This window comes from Amblyomma americanum, chromosome 11 (assembly GCF_052857255.1).
Source record: "Amblyomma americanum isolate KBUSLIRL-KWMA chromosome 11, ASM5285725v1, whole genome shotgun sequence".
Taxonomy (NCBI): Eukaryota; Metazoa; Arthropoda; class Arachnida; order Ixodida; family Ixodidae; genus Amblyomma; species Amblyomma americanum.
In genome coordinates this window covers 14,090,350-14,109,294 of record NC_135507.1, presented here as the reverse complement: position 1 = coordinate 14,109,294, position 18,945 = coordinate 14,090,350, and the positions used below count along the sequence as shown (strand labels likewise).

At 44.5% G+C, this 18,945-nt stretch overlaps 3 protein-coding genes across 4 annotated transcripts in view; 1 reads left to right on the top strand and 2 right to left on the bottom strand.

Annotated features, from left to right (window-relative positions):
* Positions 1-4,182, bottom strand: part of Rich (Guanine nucleotide exchange factor subunit Rich) — a 41,212-nt gene extending 37,030 nt beyond the window's left edge. For both annotated transcript variants that reach the window (XM_077644129.1, XM_077644130.1), the window contains exons 1-2: positions 3,786-4,182; positions 2,290-2,397 (exon numbers count right to left, since the gene is read on the bottom strand). In XM_077644129.1, the coding sequence (XP_077500255.1) occupies positions 2,290-2,397; positions 3,786-3,926 (249 nt within the window). In that variant the 5' untranslated portion in view covers positions 3,927-4,182. The remainder of the gene's footprint in view (positions 1-2,289; positions 2,398-3,785) is intronic.
* Positions 4,183-4,303: 121 nt separating this feature from the next.
* Positions 4,304-5,317, top strand: EMC6 (ER membrane protein complex subunit 6). Its single transcript, XM_077644137.1, has one exon. It carries the CDS (start codon positions 4,544-4,546, stop codon positions 4,895-4,897), a length of 354 nt encoding a protein of 117 aa, XP_077500263.1. The 5' UTR covers positions 4,304-4,543; the 3' UTR covers positions 4,898-5,317.
* Positions 5,318-13,043: 7,726 nt separating this feature from the next.
* mago (mago, exon junction complex subunit) lies at positions 13,044-18,885 on the bottom strand. Its single transcript, XM_077642274.1, has 4 exons — positions 18,670-18,885; positions 17,991-18,049; positions 14,971-15,081; positions 13,044-13,270 (listed from the first exon to the last, which is right to left on the bottom strand). The coding sequence occupies exons 1-4, from the start codon at positions 18,758-18,760 to the stop codon at positions 13,088-13,090; spliced, it is 444 nt and encodes a 147-aa protein (XP_077498400.1). The 5' UTR covers positions 18,761-18,885; the 3' UTR covers positions 13,044-13,087.
* Positions 18,886-18,945: the final 60 nt, after the last annotated feature.

Genomic DNA, 18,945 nt, shown 5'->3' with positions numbered 1-18,945 from the left:
TGCTCATTGTTGTGTAGCCTTGGAGCTGAGTGGCCAGCTCTAGACTGACTCATGGTGTGAAGGCACTAGTTTCCCTTTTACAGCAAAGCTCTACTACTCGAGGTACAACTCAGTTTCACCTGGACTTGCGTGTTTGACCTTGAAACCTGACGAAGATAAAACCAGGCACACACCCGCAAGGCTAACAATGTATGACTATGTGGCTTGCTGCGCATAGCCGTGATATGCCTGTATGGTATGGTCCTAGCTAATGACCACGAACCATGTGACCGATGACCAGTGGTCACTTGGCCTTTGACCTTGACCTTTTTACAGATGAGATCCACATCGCCTGATGTGACATAATGTGATGACGTAGCAATGATGTCACACCATTCCTTGCTATAAATACTGCCGGCTTTACTTTCGCTTGTCTACTAGGTTCAGACGGGTCGACCACAGCCAATTTTTTTTTTTCCAGCCTTTGTGTAGTGTTGTTGATTGTTTATTTTTCTCCGTCTCGGGTTTTAGAAAACATGCTGATTCTTACTAAACGTCAAAATGAAATTTTGGAAATGAGAGAGAACGGATTTTCTGCCACCACTAACAAGAAGAATGAAAAATGGTTGCCTGCTCTGGATTCATGCAGGACCTACGCTCTAGCACGGGGTTCTCAGACCTCTTGTCAATACTGGGTGGGGGATCTGAGACCCCTCCCAACACATCCTGACTGTAAGCCTTGTATGGTGCCCAACTGCATCCTCTGACCCTTGTTCCCCCATTGCAACTTGGTACAGTGTGGCCCTGGTGCAGTGTGGCTCTAGTGAGTGCATTGTTGCTTTGGTGCAGTGCCTGTCAACTGCTACCGGAGAAATGATGCACAGCCACGATGCATGATATTTTGCAGATAACACTCAGCAAGCTGACTTTAGCCATGAGTTCTCAGACAAGACATGGCATTACTTGAAACATGAGTTCTCGGGCATCCAGTAAGAATCATCCACCAAGAGAGAGTGGCAATACAGCTGAAAGGCTCAAGCCACAAACTTCTATAATCCAATCAGACAATCCAGAGCAATAATTCACTGAAACGAAAACTGTTTTTTGTTAACGCTTCATGAACCTGATTTTGTTCTTCATTTTGCTGGGTTTTTTTCACCTTCCCTCTCAAATGTTGGAAGCTGTCCACACGAGTGTAAGCAAATGGCTGTTCTGGCAGAGGCAGCGAGCCCGGCATGCTCAACTTGTGGTGGCTGCAAAATCCCTGCTATTTGATTAACAATACCCAGTGCTTCTGCAGTAGCATGATAGTACTGTTTCGAAGAATATCATCTACTCTCTCTTTGCCACAAACTACAACAGAGAACATTTCATTGCCGAGTGCAAATGCCTTTTGCTGGCATTAAAGCATACAGGGCTCTCTTGACCTTTTCAAGAGTGACAACCTTACAGTTCCATATAAGACTGCTTTGAGCGTGGCACTGCTTCTCTGTGACAACAATTTTTTATGTTGGTTTTGCTCACATATACATTTTTTTAAGCTTCTGCTATGGGGTTATGTTTTGTCACTATTCTTTTAACTTGGCATATTCATTTCTATGCAACAAAAGCGGTAGCGATAGTCTTGTTTTCGTCTCTGAGTACATCTTCAATTTGTGCTGCTGCTCACTAAGTAATGCTCGAAAGACACCTTAGGGTATATAAATAAATAAACAAGCCCATCAACTTGTACTGTGCAGTAACAGTCAATTTATTTTCATTTTGTTGTTTATGTTTGTATTTTCTTAATGATAGTAATAATTATTTGTCCCTTTAATCTTTCAACAAAAATAATAATAACAAGTCCCACATGCTTCAAAATGTGATGAGCTGCGTGCAAGCATGTGATAAACAGTGCAAACTTGAAATGTGACGAGCTACTGAGGTGCCCACAAGCACGTCATAAACGGTGTAAAATAATGCACTCCCTGAGTACATCTTCAATTTGTGCTGCTGCTCACTAAGTAATGCTCGAAAGAGACCTTAGGGTATATAAATAAATAAACAAGCCCATCAACTTGTACTGTGCAGTAACAGTCAATTTATTTTCATTTTGTTGTTTATGTTTGTATTTTCTTAATGATAGGAATAATTGTTTGTCCCTTTAATCTTTCAACAAAAATAATAATAACAAGTCCCACATGATTCGAAATGTGATGAGCTGCTTGCAAGCATGTGATAAACAGTGCAAACTTGAAATGTGACGAGCTACTGAGGTGCCCACAAGCACATCATAAACGGTGTAAAATAATGCACTCCCTTTTCACTCACCAAGACGGCCAGCATGGAGGAGTCTCGCTTCCACACCAGTCTAGAGTTGCTGCCATGTTTGCTCAGCGACTCAGCCGTTCGGACATGAGATGCAATCTGAACGCAGAGCTGCCAAAAGGACAAGAAGGAATTGACACCTGCCTGTCATGTTGATGGTCTAGGTCGTATGACTGTGAGTAGGTATAAAACACAGCACTCCTTTTAAAGGCACGCTGTAGCAACCCTTGCATTGCAATGACACCTACCTCATTGGTTTGTTGTTGGGACAAAAATCGTTTGTGCTCATTCTGGGCATGAGTGAAAGGATCAAATAAAAATTGTCTCTGACATTTCAAAACATCGGCCACTGTTCCAGTGCTGCAAGCACTAGTATGTGCACTATACAGTGTATGGCACACATACGGCACACAATGTACGGCACACCATACATTGGTGGCCTGCCATCACGCCACTGCCTGATGGCAGTAGCATGGCAAAGATAATGTTTTGCACTCAGTGCCCCTTGATCCACAAGGGTTGCTACCTTTTACTTTCTATCACTTACACAACAAGAAATAAATTTTAATCTCATGATTTTTATTGAAAAATAAATTTTAATAGTTCATTGTTTTGTCACCTTCATCAGACACACTACAAAATTGTTATGGGCCGTACTTCTTGCACATCCATTATTCATGCTATGTGAGGAAGGTGATTACTTTCCACGCCTTTTCTGTTATTGGTTGAATCTCTTTTGGCTATTTGATGGACATTCAAAAGAGTTGCATGTCTGAAAAGCAAAAGCTTCAGCATTTCCACTGTAATACCCCTGGGCAAATATTACCGCTGAAAGCACCTGTAAGTGCAGTGCTCTGAGACAACATACAAACATTCGCAATCAGTAAAGAGTATCTAGCCATCTTTTAAATGTTAGGATATAAATGAGAAAATCATTTAACTGCGTCTGTGATGCATGGTGAAGAAATACTCAACTGAAACATGCGCCCATTTGAAACAAATGTCAATTAAACACAAAATTACCTCGTAATAATGTGTTGCGGATTCTTACGAGATAAGCACCAAACTTCCTAATAAGCAACAAATGTTAAGTCCTTCGCCAAAGGCTCAGAAAAACTGCCTACAAAAAAAACAACTGAAGTGTGATGCGAAGCAGGAAATGATGCGTGCACGAGGAGCTGATCTCCAATAACTGATAACGCGACAATGTAACACAACAGTCGCGTGCTGCATCAAATGCGTGATTAAAATGCATCAAGCCCGCCCACTCGTCATACAGCTGACAGTGCGCTCGCCGCTCACCTGTTTTCTTAGCTGATCACGCGTTTCAGGAATTCATTCGAAAAGCTTTTGCGCGAGTCGGCGTCGCTCATTCAAGTTTTCTATGTCCGGTTGATGAGGAAAATGAAACGCTGATCCTACCTCGCGGAATTCCTGAATGTCATTCAGCCACCGAAGCAGAGTTCGAGCCACCGGCAAGGACCTCCCCCTTTCCTTACCTTCTCGAACCAGATGCCGATGCTGTTCTCTGTGAGAACGGCGAACAACGTCCTGTTGTAGTCCGACGCGATCCATGTCAGCGTCGCACTGGCCGTCCTGTCGATGTTGAGCACTTGAGGCCAACGGATCGGGAAATACATCACGACGGGACGACGTGTCTCCCGAAGAGACGACCTGCCTGTCACCGAAACACACTCGGGTTTCTCGTCACGTCCCACCGAGTGCCATGCACGAGCGACGCTTCCCTCATGTTACGAACACCGGACCTCGAAGATGAGAGTCTGACGCGCAGCGCGAATGATGCATACACGGCAAAAGCGGTCCCTTCAGGAGTCCGGGTCATTTCTCACAGAAATTTCAGCAGCCATCACACTTTGCAGCTAAAAAAAACGAAACAAAATTTGTAGGCAAATAATTGCGTGGACGTATGCATTTGTCAATACACTACTGAATAAGTAGTGTGCACAGCGCTCTCAAGAGGGGAAAAGACTGTCTGCATTTGTCTAGTTTCATCTTGCTGTGGCTTTTCCGGTCTTGCTGTGCAGCTGCTGTGCTGTGCTGGCTGTGCGTGGTTTGCGGCGTTGGTTGCTGTTCGTGTGTTATTCATTCAAGCGGTTAGTTATCCGACTTGACTTTTCTTGTTTACCTGTCTCCTGCATACCGCAGGTGTGTGTCGCTCGATACTCGTGGCGCGCACGCAGCAGCGGCTTCGATCGTCAACGGCGCGGCGTGTGAGACGCAACAGCGGCTGGACAGGATGGCGGAGTACGGTCGCAAAGTTCGCTCCAAGAAGGAAAAATCGGGCGAGACGGTCGCTTACAGCGAGGCCGCAATGCGGCACAACGGCGCCGTGCTCGAATACTGCCGCACTTCGCTGGCCGCCCTGGCTGGCTGCACGGCAGGCATCCTCGGCCTGACGGGCCTCTGGGGTTTCCTCTTCTATTTCGCCACGGCGCTGGCGCTGTGGTTCATGCTGGTTCTTCGCACCATGAACACCTGGCACCGGTTCCTGCGTAGCCGCACCACGTTCCTTACCACTGGTCTTTTCGGCGGCCTGTTCACCTACGTGCTTTTCTGGACCTTCTTCTACGGTATCGTGCACGTCTACTGAAGTCTGTGCTGCCCTCCTGGAGGAAGTGTGCTGGATGTGAAGTCATATTAAAGGCCGAAGTCTGGCTTCACCGTGGCAATGCGTGGTCACGACTTGTGCCTGGTGACGACGCCGGAGTAGCGGCTTTTGATCGCGTATAGGGTGCAGTGTTAAATCTGCAACGACCAGTGACAGACACGTATATGCCGGCTCATCTCGCCTACGTGATTTCCGAGGCGAGCACAGCCGTTTCACCAGAGCCCTTCAGAGCACCGATTTTAAGCGGCTTGCTGTTATTTCTCTGTCTGTAGTCATTCCCGTGTCGTCATGCTGGCACGGCGGTGTTGCACTTACATTATATTGTTTCTTGTGTCGCATTGGCTGGTGGTTGTATGTAGTCTGGTGCTTTGTACGAGTTGCATAAAGGATATTTGATCTGCAGTAGTCGTTGGCACCAATCCTTTTTTTCGATTCTTCATTTCATAGCATCTGTTGCCTTGCCTTTGTCATTTTCGTTTCTTTCTACAATGTTCCAATGGTTGTCTTTGTTGCGCAAACTGTAGTGAGCCAAGATAGAGCAACTTTGGAAAAAGAACTCAACTTGGACTGGTGTCAGATATCTTGGACAGTCCACTGACCAATTAACACGAGTGTTCTGTGCATCTCGGCTCGGAGTGCCGCTCCTCCCTAGCCCTTGAACCTATTTGGTGAACCCATTTGTAAATTAAGCAGAAATCATTTCCTCATTACAGTTGGAAACACTATTTTTCAGGTGCTTCCTTTAGCTTCAGTGACAGTTAAAAAGCAAAATGGCCCTATAAGTGAATATATGCACTTAAAGGGAACCACTCGCTGTGGTGACTTAGGTGGCTTCGGCATTATACTGCGAATCCCAAGGTGGCAGTACCCAATCCCGGATGTAGCAGCTGCATTTTGATGGAGGCGAATTGAACTGCAAAACTGGCCATACGCTGTGCGATAAGAGCACGTGTCAAAGAACACTAGGTGGTCTAAATTTAATCCAGAGTCTGACTGCAGCTGCGGCAGCTAGTCGTTCGAGCATCCGCCTCACATGTGGGAGGCGCGGGGTTCGATCCCCAGTGCTGCCGAGTACCCACTGGTGCTACAGTGGGTACAAGCTTTCCCCTGCCTGGTGCTCGGCTTCTTTAGGGTGAAATGCTTGGGAGGTGGGTCTTTGATCCCACCTTGAGTATAGCAAAAAACCTTGTGCCATGGCACTCTTTGGCCACAGAGGCCCTTGCGCCATAAAAATGCATCATAATCCAGAGTCCTCCACTGTGCAATCCCTCGTAGTGTGTCACTTTGGGACGTTAAACTCTATGTACCAATACGAACTGAAGGAAACCACTTGGCCAGTTCAGACATCATTCATTTACGTCCAGAAACTAAAACCTATATCTTACCAAATCAACAGTGAGAGCTGCACAAGTTTTACATACACTTGCCCATTTGAAGACAATCAAGAGAGAGTGCAGCAGTAGAGAATGAAAGCAGCATTAATAAAATCTGCCAACCTTGAGAAAGAGGATCATTTTATCAAAGAGCACAGATCAAGTGCTCAGTGTCGCAACCTTGACGTTCAGTTTAGCTTTAGTACCCAGGTCTGTCGATTAAGAGTAGCAGGGTTCCCCTCATGGTTGATCTTAAGTGTCTCAAACTGCAAATTGCATCACCTCAGGAACACAAACAAAAGCTGCACTGAGCTGAAAAATCTGGCCTGCACAAAAAATGGTATCTTGCTGTTACAACATATGTTCACAACATTTTGCATAGAACTGAGAAGATTATTGCAAGAGCTGATATGAAGCTGCCATTGTCGGTGTCAAACAAGTTCAGCATGTGCACCAAGGTGGATAGCAACAGCATGCGACAAGGTGCCTGAATTGTACAAAATGTGTAATGTGTGAAATACTCTTTACTGCACCTGCGGTTTCTTTGGTCATACATGTCAGTATATAAAAGATTGGCTGCGTGAGAATGCAAATTTGGCAAAAGGGGCCGTGAGTAGCGACCTAGCTGCGTAGTGCTGCATATGAATATGCGTGTCCCTGTTTGTAATCAACTCACTAGAAAAATGAGTGAAGCCTTCTGCACAATGCAAAAGAGCTACAGTGTTCCTTGTGTTCCTTCTGTTGCTTGTCATGAATATGGTATTGCATACCTTTCTAATGAAATGTAGGCAACTGATGAATTTAACGGTTTTAAAATAATTTGCATCTCAAAAGAGCATCACACTGTGTCCCTTTCCCTGCTCCGTCCTGTTCAAGTATTGTTTTCGACTGACCATACAACAACCAGCTCCATTTTTTGATGTCAACACTCGCAGCCGTAAATGCCTGTTACCTGCGCCTGTAGCTGGGTTTAGGTGCGATGCGGCTTTCAGCAAAAAATGTTTTTTTTTTTCCATGATGTAGTTACATGAAATTTTTTGAGCATATATTAGCAATAATTTTATGACCACTGTCTCAAGATTTCACTGTTATATCCAGAAAATTCTTTTCTAATATATTTTTTCCTCTGCATCTTGTGAAAAGGCTGCAGAGTTAAGAAAATTTGCCAGAAGGCACGTTCAACATTCATTGCGTTCCTACTGGCATGCTACAGGTCAAGAAAGACAGAATTTTTTTTTGGAATACACAAACTTTGGTTTTGAATTTTTGCGATTAAGTGTTCATTGACATATCTACAGTGTAAAGAAAATTTTATACAAGACATGTAAAATTCACAAATATAAAAAAGAAAATGTCTTGGCCTGCACTGTGTTCCTAGGAGTGCAACAAAAGAAACGGGGTCAAAATAGCCAGGCAAGTATCTATGCAGAAAACCATCAAAGAAAAACGGGCATTGTTTCGAGCATTTTCCTGTAACTGCACAGTAGCTACAGTTCATGAAACAATTTCTTTAGAGTACTTCCCAATTGATTTCAGCAATAAAACTTGGGGACAACATAAAAAGTGAGGCATACAAATGGATACAACAGTTACCAAAAATTTTGGCCATTTTTTGGGTAATTCAAAGCCATGCCTCTCTTTAAGGAGTGCTGAGGACAGCTCTATCGAATTATTGTTCTCACTAAAGATTGAATTTCTGGCTCTTTCTGAGTATGTTGATCTAGCAGCAGACGACTAATTCATAGCCGAGAGAACTGGATTAAACAATTTTCTTGCCACATGGTTCAAATTCATGTCGTCTATACCGAGGAGGACTGGTTGCCACTGCTTTGAAGTGAATGGAAGTGTAGCATAGCCTTTGGGATCCATGCAAAAAATTTGGCATCAACACGTGCATTTCACTTGCGAAATCGGCTGGTGATGTCGGCACTTTTATTTTGCTCTAAGATATTTTCTAGATTACGAAAGCTCCGTTTTCAGTGCGAGTGGTCTCTTTGTCGTTAGAATGCTTTAGCCTGTAGATACAGGCCAGTTTCTATTTGTCCCCAGTGTCACTTTGATGCCCTTGTGGGCACATTTTTATTATGAAAAATGCAGAAGCACCGAGCCCGTATTTCCTTCATATTCAAAAAGCCAGGCGATAGCATCTGTGACACAATATAATGTCACTGATATCAAAATTTTTCTAACTATTATGACGGAAGCCACCTACTTGGATACGGATTAATTGTGTTATTGATTGCATGATGTGCAGTGCAGCCAAAGCCACAGAGCTGAAATGCGCCCTCCCTACCTACGCAGCGGAATATAGTCCCTGGAATATAGAATGCACAGTATATTGGTAATACTTCTAACATAACTGCACATTTTCAGCATTAGAAAGTTGTGTCGAAAAAAGTTCCTTTGGCTACAACAAATCGTTTAGACATGTTCGGTTATGACAAGTTTCCATATTTGATGTCAGCTATGCCAGCAACAAAGCGAAGGAACGATGCAGTGAACGTGCCAGACAGCCGTCTTGCATCTAAACTATTGGCGGAGTGACACAGTTACAGACACTCTGCTCCTGTAGCTTTCTCTTCATTGTCGTTAAAACTTGTGCCTCACTGGGGAATCCTTCCTTGTCAGCCACTTTGAGGTGTAAAATTTTGCAAAAAGGAAATTTTTGTGAGTTTCAAGGAATTTTAAGAGCCAAAGTTGTCTCACTCTTTACAATTTGCTCACGTTTTCAAACTTATGCTTGGAAAAAGGGCCTGAAATAGAAATTCTGGGGTTTAGGGATTTTGAAATACGGATATTAGGGATTTTTCGGTTTGCGTCATGCAACATGACTGCAAACTGGCAGCTATCAACAAAAAGCTTCATCTATGTAACCTCTATGTTCATCTATGTAACCAAATACCATTTGCTTAAATTGTCTTCAAGCACAATCATGGGTGCACCCCTGGCCTAGCCAGTGTTGATTCTATGCTTTATCCTGTCAAGCTGCACTACAGGTGCTTTGTCTACACTTACTTTATCGTGCCGCTACGGTGACTCAATGGTTATGGCGCTCGGCTGCTTACCCGAAAGATGCGGGTTCAATCTCGGCAGTTGCGGTCAAATTTCAAAGGAGGCGAAATTCTAGAGGCCTATGTACTGTGCAATGTCGATGTACGATAAAAAACCCCCGGTGGTCGAAATTTCCGAAGCCCTTCACTACGGCGTCCCTTGGGCACTTTGGGACATTAAACATCCATATAACATAAACTTACTAGATCATGTTCACTTAGTCTGCAGCATACACTGCACGTTTTTTATTGATGCAGGCCTCGACTTGTGGCTATGACGTCATCAAATGTGCATGCACATATTATTATCTATCTTCTCACCACACAGCCACCCACCACAACCCTCTTCTCCCCTTCCCCAGTGCAGAGTAGCAGGCCAGTTATGCATCTTTTCGGCTGACCCCTTTGCCTTCTTTTCATTAAACTTCGCCCTCTCTGCAGAGAGGCCAGCATATTGAAGGCCGTATGGCTGATTTTCACCACAATTATGAATCCAACTATGTCCACTGCATGACAAAGGCTTCTACCATTTATCTCCCATTAACATTTTCCCTAGGCCAGCAGTGGCTACCCCAAGCATGGATCTGGAGGAGGTGCCTGCCAGCAAAAGCTGCTGATCTGCTATGGGGGTGGGGGGTCCTCAATCACACATGCACATGCATGCACATACACACAGGGTCTTTCGCCAAATGTGGACTATACCGCTTATGTAGGATAATAAATAGTGGCCATGATTTGATTTTAATGATGCAAAAGGCAGTTTGGCTAAAGAGCAGCAATGCTAACTTGTTTGGTCACCGCAAGGTGGCATCAAAGGATCTATATTCACTGCAATGGCCTAATGGTTTCAGCATCTGTCCCGTTTGCAGGAGGGTTTGATCCCGGTGCCTTTGCCCTGCAGTGGGCACAGTCAAGCTGATGATTATGATGCCTCCAGTTACCAACATACCTTGGCAAAATGCTGAGTGCTCACTCACAAAAGTTTGATCAGATCAACCTACAGGCTCACTCACACAGGCCCGGGTTCACTCAAGCTCAACTCGCTCATTAAGGCTCACAACTCACTTGGGTTCACCGACTCACCAGCGATCTGAGATCAACAACCCAAGTCTCACTCATTTCAACTCGACTCATTTGGACTCGCGGCTCATCTGTGCTCACTCGCACATTTCAATTCATGACTCACATAGGCTCACCCTGACTAAGGACCCTATAAGCTCGCACATCAGACAGCTGAATCGTTCTAACGCCGAACGGAGTTAGTTATGCGCCTAAAATATTGGCCAAAAAGAAAAGAAACGGTGGTGCAGTGAGCTCTTTGCTGCTAGCCTGTCGCTGTTGCTCACAGGACGCAGGATGTGAAGATCTAAAGGTCACTGCATGTGTTTTGCAACCAAGTAAAAAAAGCAAAAGAATAACTTGAGCAACCGCAATACAATAAGTCGCAGCTAATATCCCATGAGACCAAGCGCGGCGACTAATCAACTTTTCTCGCCCTTTAGTAATGGTCTAGAGTGCAGCAGCCACAAAAATTACATACCACGACAGAATGAAATTGGTTCATCATCATCTTGACCAAAACCGTACTCAGTATCATGAGTGTACTCACCGCAGTGGCTCAGAGGTTAAGGCGCTCGTCTGCCGAGCCAGAGTGCCCAGGTTTGTACCCGAATGTAGCGGCCACGTTGCAATGGAGGCGAAGCGCAAAAGGTGCCCGTGTGCTGTGCTATGTCAGTGCACTATAAAGATCCCCAGAAGGTTGAAATTATTCTGGAGACCTCCACTACAGCACCTTTCTTTATAGCGCAGTTCGGGGTGTCCCGTGATGCGACAGTTACATATTCTTCCCTCAAAACCAAATCTCTTCTCTTACGAGTGCATGAACTGTATGAACGCTACAGACTCGTGCACAATCAGCATCACTTGGAATCTTGGGATTGTTCAACCTCACATCATAGACTTAGCTGATTTGACAGGCCCTTACTCTACCTGACCAGGACTCAGATCATGATCTGGATGTGAGCCCACCCAGTCAAAAAACCCATTGAAACCATTTAGATCTTCCAATTGGAACCAATTAATTCCGGTTGTTGTTTTTAGCCACCCGACCAACTGGACTCAACTGGACCAACCAATTGGACCCATTAGGCCAGGCAATTACTGCATCCAGAAAATATTCACAAAATATAACTCACAATTAAGTTTTGCAAAATATGCAGTGTGAGAAATATTTCTACAACTTAACATATTATTAATGTGCAAAAGTAAAACTGATTTTTGAATCACCATTTTTACTGCAGAATTGAAATTAGCATACTTTTATGGCAATCAAGGCCAAAAGACACGCATAAATCACACACGAGAAACACTACACATTCAGAATCTAGTAGCATATATTAGCTCAATTTGCAAATCCAGAGAATACACTTCTGCTTCTACTTATATACCCCATTTATGAGGCTCTCAGGCTGGGGCAGTGGCACTTGCTCACTGAGTGCAGGTATTTAATTAAGTATAAGAACCAGATTAGTTCTTGCTTATCAAATATGCAAACATTTCATATGGATACACTGGGTGCAGCTGGGCAGACCAATTGGAATCCAGTTGGTCCAATTGGTTAGTCCATTTGGATTAGCCAATTGGAACACCATTCCAATTGGAACCAGTTGGAAACTGAACTGGTCCAACTAGAACCATATGGAAATCCAATCGATTCCAATGGTTTTTTGACTAAGCACTCTCACAACTCTGATCATGATCTGAATGTGAGCCCAGACTCACTCACGACCCAGATCTTGATCTGAATACGAGTCCGGACTCACTCACGACTCAGATCATCACCTGAATGCGAGTCCGGGCTCACTCATGACTCAGATCATGATCTGAATGAGAGTCTGAACACACAATTCAGATCATGATCTGAAATGAGCCCGAGTGAGTCCGCCGACCAATGGCTACCAGCCTGTTTTCTAATGGGCACAAGCTTAATAATAATTGGTTTTGGGGGGGAAAGGAAATGGCGCAGTATCTGTCTCATATATCGTTGGACACCTGAACCGCGCCGTAAGGGAAAGGTAAAGGAGGGAGTGAAAGAAGAAAGGAAGAGAGAGGTGCCGTAGTGGAGGGCTCCGGAATAATTTCGACCACCTGGGGATCTTTAACGTGCACTGACATCGCACAGCACACGGGCGCCTTAGCGTTTTTCCTCCATAAAAACGCAGCCGCCGCGGTCGGGTTCGAACCCGGGAACTCCGCATCAGTAGTCGAGCGCCCTAACCACTGCACAAGCTTTCCCCTGGCCTGGAATTGGGCATCTCCGAGATAAAATGCTCGGAAGAAAATGGCGGTGGCTTAACTGTGGCTAAGCCTGGATATACAAGTCTCTGACACTAGCTTTGTGCGCTTGGATTTCCGGACCCTCTCCAGTGAAGCAGCTCGCCGGGCGATATCCGCGGGGTGGTCAGACGCCACTTTCCAACGACAGCTCAAAGCCTCCCACACAACACCCCGAGAAGATGGCCCGGCCTCGCTCTCAAGCATGGACAAGCTCACACTGACTAGGCCAGCGCAGTGCTCCTCTTAGTCAGGTGTGCGGCGACTCAGCTGCGGAGAGCGCGTGCGCCAAGCCAGCGGCGGTGCAGCTCCAAATTGGCACCGCTAGGCCAGTAAAGCTTTCACTTTAAAAAAATATGCAAGCAACAATGGTGGTGTGTGAGTACATGTTTATTTCTCTGGCATCTTTTCTTTGCTCAGATGGGCTTGATCTTAAAGTGGAGTCCAATGAGGGAGAAAACCAGGCACTTGAGGTCCTGCACCAGGTAGTAGAAACAGCGGAGGCCCTCAGGGTCCTTGCTCTGGTTGACGTCCACCAATGAGCCGATCTTGGACGTCGTGAAGGACACGTGCTCGTCACCCATCACTATTTCCAGCTCCTGCGGAGCATACGAAGTCACGGAGTTTGCAGCATGCGTGACTCATGCAGCCTAATCAGACTGTTGAGGACGTGAATACACATCTTGTGTGAAAATTTTCTCATTTCACAAACTGCATACTGAATAGGTGAATAGGATTCAAATGATCCAGCCTTCTGTGCTGCTTTTCTTGTCCTGAACGAGAATCAACTACACTTAACTCATGTAATGAATATCTGAACTCAAAGGAGACCAAAAATTTGTTTGAATTTAGGGGAGCCATTTCAACAGACCTGAGATTTGCAGGATTAAAGCGCCACTGCAAATAAACCAGAAGTTCAAATTAATGAGATCTCAATCTGTTACTGTGGTTGTAGATGGTTCAGGCAGGCATTAAACTATGCAGCTGAACACCATGTGCTCGTATAAAAGCTGCACAGAAGACGATGGATCCACATCACTGAAGCAGCATCAGTTATGAAGCACTTACTCATTAGCATACAGTCCTAAGGCAACGCATGCACTAGGTTCACCTTTATTCACTAAGCAACGCGGTTTTGTGGCCTATGGGATGCGTGCTCGCCTCGCAATCTGAAGGTCCTTGGTTCGATTCCCTACACATTCGTAAAAATTTTTTTCTTTGCTGTTGATGTCATTGGGGGTTTTCCAGACCACTTTACCTGGATGCCGACAACAATGCAACGTTTCACTGCTAATGGGCCATATAAGGCTTTTGTCTTAAAATTTGACTTCCTCCTGTTGGTATCTCTTCACTTTAAGCAAACTTATATATGGATGGTTCCAGTGCATTCTGTCTCATCTGAAAGAAGCTTGACATCTGTAGATAACTCTTCACTTTAAGCAAACTTTATATGAATTAAATTGAATATACGGATGGTTCCGGTGCATTCAGTCTCATCTCAAAGAAGCTTGACACCCACACTGTTTGACGCAGGCGTACCAAACGTTAGGTTAAAAGTTCCACAGGTTCTCTGACCAAAAATGGGCCGCATTCCTGGCCAAATTAGACCCCACTATGAAATTATTAGCACTACGGTCACGATACACAAGAATCACAATAAAGTTAAATTACCCAGCAACCTCAGCAAGCATCTATGAAGGCAATCGTGCAATCTGAACCCTCTGCAAAAACAATTGAGCAAGCTGCTCAGCCATGAACTGTTATGCTCACAGCGTAAGGAAACAGCTTTTTCAGAGCTCTTGCAATCTGATAACTTCTGCAGCTGACCCTGTAGCTTTTTTGAAAAGTACACAGGCAACTGCAGTGGACCAGAAAAGTTTGAGAAGTTGATGGCAAGTTTCCTATGGCACTCTAAAGATGAAAATAGGGTGCAGAGAATAGCAATCCAAGGCTTGGACACCACAGGTACAGCATTGGTCAAAAGTTTGAAGGTCACCAAAACTTAATGGCAGGCCATGTACCACAGGCCTGACCGTCCCACTGGTACTTCAACTTTTCAGAGACGAGAAGTCAAGTCCTGCTCACTCATCAGAGGTTTTCAGTGCTGGACCCGATACACTCCGGTTTAGACTGTTCAAACTTCAACAAAGGGTTTATTTGTTGAGCCATCCTCAAGAGGTGTTTTCGTCCTGCACACAGTGTGCTCATGCACATTTTGCAACAATCACACTATACCTTGATGAAGGTCATAACAACTGCATCACTGCATTCATTGGTGCGAGCAGCACACACTGCTTACCTGCCTTCCAACACGATCTGGATGGGGCCAGAGGCCATCGTCTTCACGCATGATTTCAGAGTCGTCGATGATGCGCTTAAGCTCTTCCATGACACACTTGTGCACATAGGCCTGTGGAGAAGTATGTGACACATTAGGCCAGCCATAATAAATAATAAACGAGTTTGAAACTAGAAAGGCAGACAAAAAGATGCCCTACAAACGACACTGAGAACAAAATGGAGTTGGCCTGTATAATTACTGCGCCTTTATAATAAATATGCTACTTTCAATGAAAACATCCAAGTTGTTATAAGCTACAAAATGCCAAAAAATGAATACAGGTGTTGCCATTATCGGTTGTTTTCACAAGAAAACTGCAGAGTGCCCAGATAGTTTCATACCTGGATCTGTGAGCCTGGGCGACACTTCATTCACTTTTACATGATGATTCCAGAGTCCTTCCCAATCACATGCTTAAATCCAAGTATCAAGAAAATTTTTTAATTCAATTTTCCCAGCAATAAATGCATTTTGCCCACAATGAACCAGAGAATCAATTTTTACTAAGAATAAAAGTGTGACGGAGTGCCCTCCAATCATTTTGTTGTGGGTTCGTTTTGTGGAGTGAAATGACGTGCAAGACATCAGTAAATACGAACTCTGCAGAATTTTGTCCAAGCTTAGTAAATAATTTATAATTGTTTTCTTCACTCATGTTTTGCTTTCAACAGCCAAATGGCAGCTATGACATCACAGATGAGCTCGGAAACATTAATACCGTCAGCCATACAAAAACTGAACCATAATCACAGAAATAATTATTTTGATAAACTTCACCTATTACGCCAACTTGGCCGAAGTGCCAGGTGGACAGCAAATGGACAAGCAGTTTTTATATGCCTCATGTGATCTAAACATTCCCTCTACTCATTACGTGATGATATAGCCACTACTAAGCTGGTAAAACCAAAAGAAAAATAGGATTATAAATTATTTATTGGGAATGGGTGAACTCGATGCAGTGCCATGTATACTAGTGTCTCATGCAACATTCCAAAGAGAAAACGTGAAACCAAAATTTATGTGTCCTTATTCCTTTACAGGCTGGTCTTGCAATTGCCAGCCAGCTTCTGTCCTTCACACTCTCTTCTGAATTAACGCTTCCTGGTCAGGTTAGTTCCTCCACTGACTACTGCTCCGGTCAGCATTCTTTTGGGTGCCTACTAGCCCATCATAACAAAAGGGAATGCCATGAAGAAGGATAGATAGATGGGCGCGTTGGTAACAATTCATTATGGGTGGTAAAGCGCGACCTAGACGACGAACAAAAGCATGAACATTAATCTAGAGCATCTTTTCTGCTTCACCATGTCATCAGGGGAACTTCATCAGTGTCGTATTCTCGACGCATTCTCCACGATGTCTTCTATTTGCACTACCGTACCCCTCAGTTTCACTGACGGTACTTACTGTTGACGTTAACAATTGTGTCGTAGGAGGCACACAATTTTCTTCATCACAGAAGTCATCTTAAATTTTTTCGAAATAATTTGACTACTTTCTGTAAAACACAACTGGCAGAATGGAAGCCAGGAGGCGATTTTTTCACTCCGTTTCAGGAGCTGCACAACCGCGTGAGAAAACACATTTCCGGACTGGTATAATGCTCTCATTACTCTGGAAAATGAAACATGTAATCTACAGGCTACACCCATAGCCATCAAATGCCATGCCATTGTTGCTACAGATGACAGGAAACAGTTGTGTCGAGCAATGTTCGACAGATGACAGGAAAGAGTGAGGTTTTCTGCTGGCTTATTCCTCCAAACATAATGCACCAAATGACCCATCATCTAAATGCATCTCTAAATGTCAATCTCAAGTGCCTTAAGCTCTCTAGATGCCTAGAAAAACAAGCACTTGCAGTGGGCATATAGTTTTATTTGCGGAGTGCACTTCCAGATTAAGAAAACGGAAGTTGGAGCTGTAATTGAGGGCTCGAAGTAGCTCCTTGGCTTATGTCACAGTTCAGTACTGGTACCTAAACTGAATATAACAGCATGCCTACACTGTGTGTGTCCTGAGCATCAACTGATCCATCTTTTTTTTCCAGCTTTAACTCTACACTGCCCTAGTCAAATGTGGCAGCATTACAATGGCATCAATTAAAGATAACTCATCTTTACTGGCAAAGTTAGCAGTTGTTAAACCTGTAAAAGATATTAAAACCCTGTTAGATTTGTTGGAGTGCTATCTAAAGCAACGCATATAAATGCCTCTAAACAAGGCTAACACTCTGACATGGACTCCTAGTCTATTTTGGTGCTAGTTCATGTCATTTGCTTTTGTCCCAGTATATTTTGGGCCACACAGACTAGATGAGCACACACCAAAAAGACCTAAACAGACTTGACTGAACTAAGAGTTCGGTCTGGTTTCATTATTCTTGCAAACTTTTTTTTTCCTTAAATGCATCATTTCTTTTTCCTTTTAGCTGCTGCAGTGGCTCAGAGGTTATGTGCTCAGCTGCTGACCCGAAAGATGCGGGTTCAATCCATGCGGCTGTCGAATTTCGATGGAGGCGAAATTCTGGAAGCCTGCGTACTCTGCGATGTCGGTGTTTATTAAAGAACAAGCCGAAATTTCCGGAGCCCTCCACTATGGTGTCTCTCATAGCCTTAGTCGCTTTGGGGCATTAAATACTCACAAAATCAAATCCTTTTCTCTTTTATGCCTTGTGGGGCACCCACATTGAAATGAAGAAGCACCCACAGTAGGACAGTAGATAAGGTCGCGAACCAAGCGCCCGCGCACGCATGCTATCCCTTGTCGCCGGGGAGGGGCTGTGCATGTGTACAAGGGTCTACGAGACGACGCTTCCACTGAGCGCGAGTTCTCCGCGCATGTGCCTACTCCCGCCAATTTTGCGACTCCGCGCCGTGTTAAGACGCAGGCTACCTATCGGTCGACATCGGTAGAACCATTAGAACAGTGATCGGTTGTACGCTGAAACAAAAAGGTGGTTAAAAACAACTTGCCTCTTTCCGGATCATGGTGTCATTTTTGTAGTTAGAGTTGTTCGCGTACCGCAGTTTGCCTGCAAGAATGAAAGTGTTCGTTCAGTGACCGGGAAGGGAACGTTAGTCAGGGCTCCAAGGAACTCTGCGGAGTTACACCAAAAGTGAAAGATTATAAGGTGCTGGTATAAAGTACGCAGGCGATCATTCAATGAGAAAGATGATCAACAGAAGCCAAATAAAACAAACAAAACACCCCAAAAGCACTGCTTCGGGCGCTGCACGCGAAGTAATTCACGTGAGGGGTCGCATGAAAAATGTCACGCAGATCTAATATTTTGAGGTCCCACAGGGACGATAGAAGCAAGGCGAGATAGCGTGAATGGCATGCTGCCTGGAAATGAATGTTCCGCTTTAGTAAGGTGAATTTCAAAAGGCGGACACTACACACGTAGGAGATTGAGCCCAAAGTTAAACGCTCGTCAAATAACAGGGTGCGACCGGATATCCTGGAAGTGCAAGGAGCACGACGCAGAAGCACCTGCTTTTCATCCGCGTCTCTCTTTGTAATGTTCCTAGCATTGCTTTACGGAATATTCGTTATGAACTACACTAGACGATAACGTAAATTGATAAAGGTGCGCGATATCGAACTTCACGTCTGTACGACGCAATGCTCGGAGTTCAAGCGGCTACGTACCATCTGGCCGGAACTCGAACTCAAGGAACTCGTGACCGAATTTGCCTTTATGGCCAACATAATACCGTAGGTAAAAATCTGCAGAAGTCATCCTTCGAAGCACGACCTAATGCTTCGAAATTAAGCGTCACGAGGCTAGCCTCACACAATCAAAGCACTGACGCCGGCCACTGGATAAATACGGGCTACGGCAAGAGCTACGCCTATGGATTCATTTGGATTCGAGCCGACTTCAATCTGGCTGTCTGGCTGACCGTTTGAATGGTCACGTGACTA

Bases quoted from the DNA above. Each gene is read 5' to 3' on its own strand.
- EMC6 (XM_077644137.1), top strand. From the start codon at position 4,544: ATGGCGGAGTACGGTCGCAAAGTTCGCTCCAAGAAGGAAAAATCGGGC.
- mago (XM_077642274.1), bottom strand. From the start codon at position 18,760: ATGACTTCTGCAGATTTTTACCTACGGTATTATGTTGGCCATAAAGGC. The intron at 18,050-18,669 runs GTACGTAGCCGC...TCATTCTTGCAG, and splicing joins GTTCGAGTTCCGGCCAGATG to GCAAACTGCGGTACGCGAAC. The intron at 13,271-14,970 runs GTAAGCAGTGTG...TATGCTCCGCAG, and splicing joins CAGATCGTGTTGGAAGGCAG to GAGCTGGAAATAGTGATGGG.